Raw genomic sequence first — 7,732 nt, forward strand, 5'->3', positions numbered from 1 at the left:
TAAGTTTTTTGTATCTCCGTGTCATATTTTTTTAGGGCTACCATGCCATACGAGGTGCATACCCATTCTGTTCCTGCTCACTTCTACATTAGTATCCATGTCATGAAAATTGGTTGTTGATTTGGAAATGATGTGTGGTTGTGTGCTTGAGAACATATATGATAAAGAGTGATGCCTTGATTGGGACTGAAGATTAAAAATTCTATTGATTTTGCAGGATAGAGAACGTATATGTTATAGAATGATGCCTTGATTGGAATCAAAGTACAAAATTTTTTTCCAGCTGCCACACGTGAATATGTTCCATTAGTGGATGCGGTATGGAAAGACCCTGCTCATCTTGCAGTTGCCTGTGTTCTGTTTTTTTCTTTTTCTTTTTTCAAGTGCATGATCTTGCTATCTGTGATTTTGAATGGTAACACCTTTGCTGCATGATGGAGAACATCTACATATGTTAGACTGTATGCTAGATAGGTGTGATTAGGCACTTACCATTTTGCATAGCCTGGAATCTGGTTATTTCAGTGGTAGTTGCTTCTTGGTAGATTGCAGAATATGTGTTCATGGTGTATGTGGTAATACTACATTTGAGTGAATGTGAGTCTGTTGTTGAATAGAAGATTGTTTAGCTATACTTGCAGTCTTGCACTAGGTAATTTTTTTTTGCTAAAAATACATAAGAGAATCTATCTTGTCCTATACAACCAGTGATGGCTGTGTTTGTAGCTTTATAGTTATATCGATTGGCTATTTATGGGTGATGCCATTCCTGTGAATGCTAAGGTTTTCTTTTGCTTCCTTTTTCTAATACAGGTATTTGAAGCTTCAGAATGTTTTTTTGTGCTCAAACCTGTGTAAGCATATGTCTGAGTGGTATAAAGGGAATAACTGAATGATTATTGTCTGTTAATGTGTAACATAGAACATCATCATTAATTTCTCAAATATTTTGAAAGTATCCTGACATTATTGACTTAAAAGGTGGCAGAAAATACAAGTAACATATCACCCTTTTTTATAATGTTACAAATATATCATGATAGACGATAATATTACAATTTGTGAGTAAAGCTTTTTCATCTTGTATTATAACTTATAAGCATACAGTCTCTTTTATATAGCTAAAAAAATAAGTCTTCTGCTGAGGTCCGAGGACTATGCTATAAAAATACTCATTATGCATGTTTTCAATTTTTATTTTTAGTTCTCCTGGAAAAATATTGTTTTCTGAAAAAGCTTCTAACAAGAATATTATTGACAAACCTACCACAATTTGTTCTTAGTTGCTATTCGGATGACAGGCAAAAACCATGTTTTAAACCTGGTTTTCATTCGTAACCAGATTTTTTGTCTGCCACCCAGTTAGTGGGTTCTTCAATTAGTAATTTAACTGGGATTAATAAAACCTGGATTCAGTCAAAACCTAGTTGCAGCCAGGTTTTGGAAAAGCTGGGACATGACAGCCCTTTCAACCCTATATCCAGTTTATTGGGTTGAGGAGTGTCAACCAGACCCATTATAATCTAGTTTTTGGGTAATCCAGGTTTATCAAGCACCAGACTTTGAGGTAGAAACAAGGTTTATTATAGACCCAGATTTGTACGAGATTTATTATAGCCAAGAGCTTCCTCTTTGAAGATGATGGATGTCAATATTCACAGCTGACCATGTCATCAAAGTCGTGTGGTGCTCTCTACTCGAAACAATTTTAAATTTTAACTGAAGTTTTACCATAATCTGACTTGCAACTCTCTCTGCTTGTCTTTCATTGTTGTTCTACATGGACTTGTGACTTTGGCACTGGAATTTCTTAAAATGGGTGCTATCATGTCGGGTGAATTAGATATATTGACCTTCTGGGCTTTTTCCTCCGAAGCTGTTATTACTTTTCATCCAAAAATACCCAATTTTATTTTATCTCTAATATCCTATAGATGGTTCAAATTTAATTGATCTTTTTCTTGATATGAGGTCAATTTTTGTGAGTGAGTAATTTTAATCTTATGGTGCTGATTGGCTTTCTTTATTCATTGTTAGGGTGATGATCCAGAAGAATAGATCCTAGATAAATTGTCACAGTATAAATTCTATTGATAATGGCTTTTGGACCCGTTTTTCCATTCTCTTACTCTATAATTCTGCAGTTTATTGTGTTTCAATTCGGAATTAGTATTCCTTCTGTACGGAAATAGTCTTCATTTTGATATGAAGTGTTTGAAAGCAACTTTGGGACTATGTAGGTTGCTTTATTATCTGCATCTCTTTGTGCATTCTTACTTTAATAAAGTTGACTGCTAGTTAGTTCACATTTTCTAATGCTTTTGAAGTATGTTTCGTCTATGTTCTTTTGATCTTTCCATGATCAACATGTTCTTTTCTAGGGTGTTTTATGTCTTCCTTTTAGGTCACTTTTCCTCCTTCTTCTAAGAGTTCTCTCATTCACTCTAGATGCTATCTTGGAGCTTATTGGATGCAAAAAAGGACAAAAGATCATTCAACATATGACTATTCAATATTATCTTATCATTACCGACAACAATATTTCTGTTATGCATATGTTGTACAAATTTTATTGGACCAAAAGATGGTCCCAGAGATTTGCTTGACTTTGAACCGTTTGTTGGACATGCATGAATAGTATCAACTATCAAATGCTTGATAAATGTGACCTAAGCACTTAATTCTGGTAGATTCGCCCATTTTGCGTAGCCTCGAAGCTAGTTATTTCAGTAGCAGTTGCTTCATGGTGGGGTAACAAAATCTGTGTTCATAGTGTATGTGGTAACACTAAAATATGAGTGGATGCGAGTCTGTGGCTGAGTTGAAAATTGTTTAGCTATACTTGCTGTCTTGCACCAAGTAATTTTTTGGCTAAAAGTACATAAGAGAATCTATCTTGTCTCATACAATCAGTCATGGCTGTGTTTGTAGCTTTTTAGTTATATCGTTTGGCTATTTATGTGTGATTTCATTACTGTGAAAGCTAAACTTTCCTTTTGTTCTTTTTTCTAATATTCAGGTATTTGATGCTTCAGATTGTTCTTTGCGCTCCTGAAACCTGTTTTAGCATATTTCTGAGTGGTATAAAGGGAATTAGTAAGTTGCAGAATATATCTTCCTTGTAAAAGCATTTTTTTTACGCACCATAATTGCAGAACTTTCTTTTGCTCTATGTTAATTGATTTCACTTCTATTTCATGCTGACTTCATGTTCCCCAGTTAGTTGCTCTATGGGACTTGTGGGCATCATATTTTCTGTGCAAATTGGCTTATTATTGATGTTCGAACATTACTGATGATTACAGTGATGATTATAGCTGATGTTTGGTGAGTCATGCATTAGTTGCGTCACTGATGACCAATCTATGATGCACTTCCTACATAATTGAAACTCTGGTCATCAGTAATGCACTTCCTTCATCATTGAAACACTAGCAGGATATCTAGTGTCTTGCTTTGTGATGGGGCGACTCCATCACTTATAACATTTAGTGATGCATTGTCTGCATAAAGAAATGTTTGTTTTCTTGTAGTGACAATTTTAGATTCTATATTTTTTAATTCTCGATGGTATGAATAATGAATGTTGTCCTTGTTGTTGAAGTATGTATCTAATCATGTGCATTCAATGTGTATGCATAATGTTAAGTTTGCTTTTTTGTTTTCTTATTTCAGAGTAATGTGCAAGCTAAAATTTAGGTTCAAAATTGTATGATGTGCTAACTCGTACAAATTTTAGTGGCTAATAAGTTATCACACGTTCTTTTAAATTCCTCTTCAAGGAGGAAAATATACTCCAAGTCACAACACAAAACTTGGTGAATGCTGACAAGAGGTAAATGCTCACAAGGGAGATAAACAAGAGAAGATGATGCTGGAAACACTTAAAAAATTTGTAAAAATACTTGAAAGTACAAAGGGGAATAGTGTTCAAGAAGGGATCAATCCCCTATATATATAAAAGAGACCTTATGTGCTAGCTATTGGAGGTTATCCAATGTCTCTAAATAGAGCTGTTGGAACCTTCAACAGCTAGTTGATTTTGATCCAAAAGGAAAATATATAAAAACAATAGAAATAGAAAATGCAAAAAAATATTTATACTAAAACCTATATACAAAGCCAACTTAGGGTATGTATATATCAAAGGAAATACATGCACACACACACACACACACGTATATAATTATATATGTAAGAATATATATATATATATATATATATATATATATATATATATGTAAAATCAAAATACACTTAGTATGTATAACGTAACTACTGTTTTAACAGTCTTCAGCAGGTTATTTTACCGTATTCTACATTTATTTACGTTTGTTTTGCTATGTTATTTAAGTTGACAAGTTTCACTTGCCCTTAAACGTATGGTTTTTGAAAAATAAGTTGTGCTGCCCTTTTCTTCTTTTACCAAATATTTGTGAAACCTTGGAATTCTTTTTGCATTATATTGTGCGCTTTTTAAAAGTGTTCACTTTAAAAATGATAAAATTTCAAAATTATTACAATTTTCATGATTGTTGAATCAAGTGTTTGGAACATTTCAAACCTTTTTGGATTTTTTAAATCTTTGACACTGATTAACGTTAACTAGGTTTTTAAGTCATATATATGTCCAAAGTTGGAAGAAAATTCTCACCAGACTTAAATTATAAAGTTTTATACTGTAGAAACACGAACCACACAGAGAGAGAGTGGAGAACGAACACACAATCTACGTGGAAAACCTCAGAAAGAGGTGAAAAACCACGGGGAGGCTCTGACCTAGGGGCACACCGCAACCCTAGGAGAGAGAAAAATTATATTTCACTTACTTCAACACTAAACACAAGTGACAATATAAAGAGGGAGAGAGGAGAAGCCGCCTAGGGTACCGAGCCCGCCTCGGTACCCGCGCCCCATAGAACCGGGTCCAGGAATGGATCCGGTTCCCACAGCAACATATTCTAACACTCCCCCTCAAGCTTGGCATACATGTCAAACATGCCAAGCTTGCTAACATTCTTTTCGAATGAAGAAGTACAAAGCCCTTTAGTTAGGACGTCTGCAACTTGATCTTCAGACTTCATATATGGCAGAATCAGCTCCTTTGAGTCAATGCGTTCCCGGATAAAATGACGATCAATCTCCACATGTTTGGTCCTGTCATGTAGAACTGGATTATTGGCAAGATTAATCGCAGACTTGTTGTCACAGTACATCTTCATTTTATCTCCCAATTCCACACCAATATCAGTCAAAAGAATCTTCAGCCACAGCATCTCTGTAACCCCCATTGCAACAGCCCTGTACTCAGCCTCCGCACTAGACCTCGAACATACTTCTTGCCTCTTACTTCTCCAAACAACTAGGTTACCTCCAAGAAAGATACAATACCCTGTAGTAGACCTCCTTGTGTCAGTGCAACCTGCCCAATCTGCATCTGAGTAGCCCTCAATGGTAAGTTTGTCCTGTCGAGTATACAACAGTCCTTTTCCTGGGTCATTCTTTAGATATCCCAACACTCTTTCTGCACTCTTCCAGTGACAATCCGTGGGAGCATGCATAAATTGACTTAGCACATTTACCGCATACGTGATATCAGGGCGAGTTAGAGTAAGATAGATAAGCTTACCTACTAGCCTCTGATATCGCCCTTTTCCTTCCTCATCCAGAATAGTGCCCGTCTTGATACTTATCTTAGTTCCCGACTCTATAGGAGTAAGATAGGGCCTACAACCAAGTTTGCCTGTCTCCTTTAGTAAGTCAAGAGTGTACTTCCTTTGATTCATAACCAGCCCTGTCTCTGATCGAGCAATCTCTATCCCCAGAAAGTATCTCAGCTTACCCAGATCCTTGAGGTCGAATTCCTTAGATAATCTCTCCTTCATCTTTCTGTTTTCTTCTTCGTCACTGCCAGTGACAATCATATCATCAACGTAGACAAGGAGAAGACTCACCAGACCACCTCTCTGCTTTATGAATAGGGTATGATCTCCATTTCCTTGCTTGTACCCAGTAGACTTCATAACGATCCTTAGTCTCTCAAACCAAGCTCTAGGCGACTGCTTCAAGCCATACAAAGCTTTCTTGAGGTGACAACATTTTCCCTCTTGAACATACCCGGGAGGCATGCTCATATAGACTTCTTCCTCCAGATGGCCGTTCAAGAACGCATTTTTAACATCAAGCTGGTCCATGCGCCACTTCCTGTGCACAGCAAGAGCAAGAATAACCCTCACGGTCTTCAACTTTGCAACAAGGGCAAAGGTCTCAAGATAGTCGATTCCATACTTCTGACTGAACCCCTTTGCAACCAAACGAGCTTTATATCGATCTACAGTGCCATCAGGTTTGTACTTCACGTTGTAAACCCACTTAGAGCCAACTAGGTGTGTCCCCTTAGGAATATCAACAACTTCCCATGTTCTGTTCTTAGCTAACGCACCCATCTCCTCTGTCATAGCATTTAACCACTTGGGATCATCCTTAGCATCATCCACCGACCTGGGAATAACAACTTTGGATAAGGTTGTGATAAAACATTTGTAATTTGTACTGAGCTTAGCATAAGAAACAAATCTCTGAATAGGGTGAGAAGTACATGACCTGGTGCCTTTGCGCACAGCAATGGGGAGCTCTTCATTCGATGGACTTGGGTCATCCGGGGAGATCACAGGATTGGGATTGGTTCTATCCTCATCACCAACATCTTCCACTGTAGCTTTCTCCTTTCTGACATAAACCTGGCCAAACAAGTGATCCCGGGCAACAATGGGCTGAGCATCCACCGTGACCCCTTCCATATGGCTGCCCTTCTCATTACTGACCGTGACCGTGTCAATCACACTGGGACTAACCTTGTAATCCAAAAACTCCATAAACTGAATTAGCTGATTAGAGGAATACTCTTCCCCTTTGTTCCCAAGACACTCCCCCTGAAGAGGATTCACCGAAAAATACGACTCATGTTCATGAAATGTGACATCCCTCGAAACATACACTTTGGAAGTAGTGGGATCCACACATTTATACCCCTTCTGAGTGGAAGAGTACCCCAGGAAAACTCCTTTAATAGACCGGGGATCAAGTTTTTTGAGAGTAGGGCTATGATTATGCACAAAACAACTGCACCCAAAGACACGAGGAGTAAGAGGCCACAGATTCTGGGTGGGCCACAGGGTAGAATAAGGAGACTGACCATCCAACACCCTAGTAGGCATACGGTTAATGAGATGTGCACTAGTGAGAAGTGCATCACCCCAATACCGCTTCGGGACATGACGTTGGAACATAATGGCCCGGGTAACATTCAATAGATGACGATTTTTACGTTCAGCTATACCATTTTGAGGAGGGGTATAACTACAAGAGGTTTCATGAACAATACCCTTGCCTTTCAAGAATTCATCAAGGGATTGGGAGACATATTCCCGTGCATTATCCGTACGGAAAGCTTGAACAGTAGTATGGAATTGAGTCTCAACAAAGGCAACAAAGTTTTTCACAACTGCTGGAACCTCACTACGTTCTCGCAACAAGTACACAAACGTACATCTAGAGTAATCATCAATAAGCGTCAAAAAATAGTGACAACCACCACACGTGGGTACTCCAGAAGGACCCCAAACATCGGAATGAACTAAGGCAAACGGATGAGTGGTTTTATTCAAAGAAATAGGGTACGAAGCCCTGACATGTTTAGCCAATTGACACACTTCACAAGCGAAGGAGTCAA

The 7,732-nt window shown here is 37.8% G+C and overlaps 1 protein-coding gene across 1 annotated transcript; it reads right to left on the bottom strand.

The window, feature by feature from the left end:
- Positions 1–4,950: 4,950 nt before the first annotated feature.
- On the bottom strand, positions 4,951–6,173 carry LOC126410686 (uncharacterized mitochondrial protein AtMg00810-like). Its single transcript, XM_050081216.1, has one exon. It carries the CDS (start codon positions 6,132–6,134, stop codon positions 4,962–4,964), a length of 1,173 nt encoding a protein of 390 aa, XP_049937173.1. The 5' UTR covers positions 6,135–6,173; the 3' UTR covers positions 4,951–4,961.
- Between the last annotated feature and the right edge of the window lie 1,559 nt (positions 6,174–7,732).

This window comes from Nymphaea colorata, chromosome 13 (genome assembly GCF_008831285.2).
Source record: "Nymphaea colorata isolate Beijing-Zhang1983 chromosome 13, ASM883128v2, whole genome shotgun sequence".
NCBI classification, from domain to species: domain Eukaryota; kingdom Viridiplantae; phylum Streptophyta; class Magnoliopsida; order Nymphaeales; family Nymphaeaceae; genus Nymphaea; species Nymphaea colorata.

Excerpts from the sequence above, each read along its gene's own strand:
- LOC126410686 (XM_050081216.1), bottom strand. The coding sequence starts at position 6,134 with ATGAGCATGCCTCCCGGGTATGTTCAAGAGGGAAAATGTTGTCACCTC.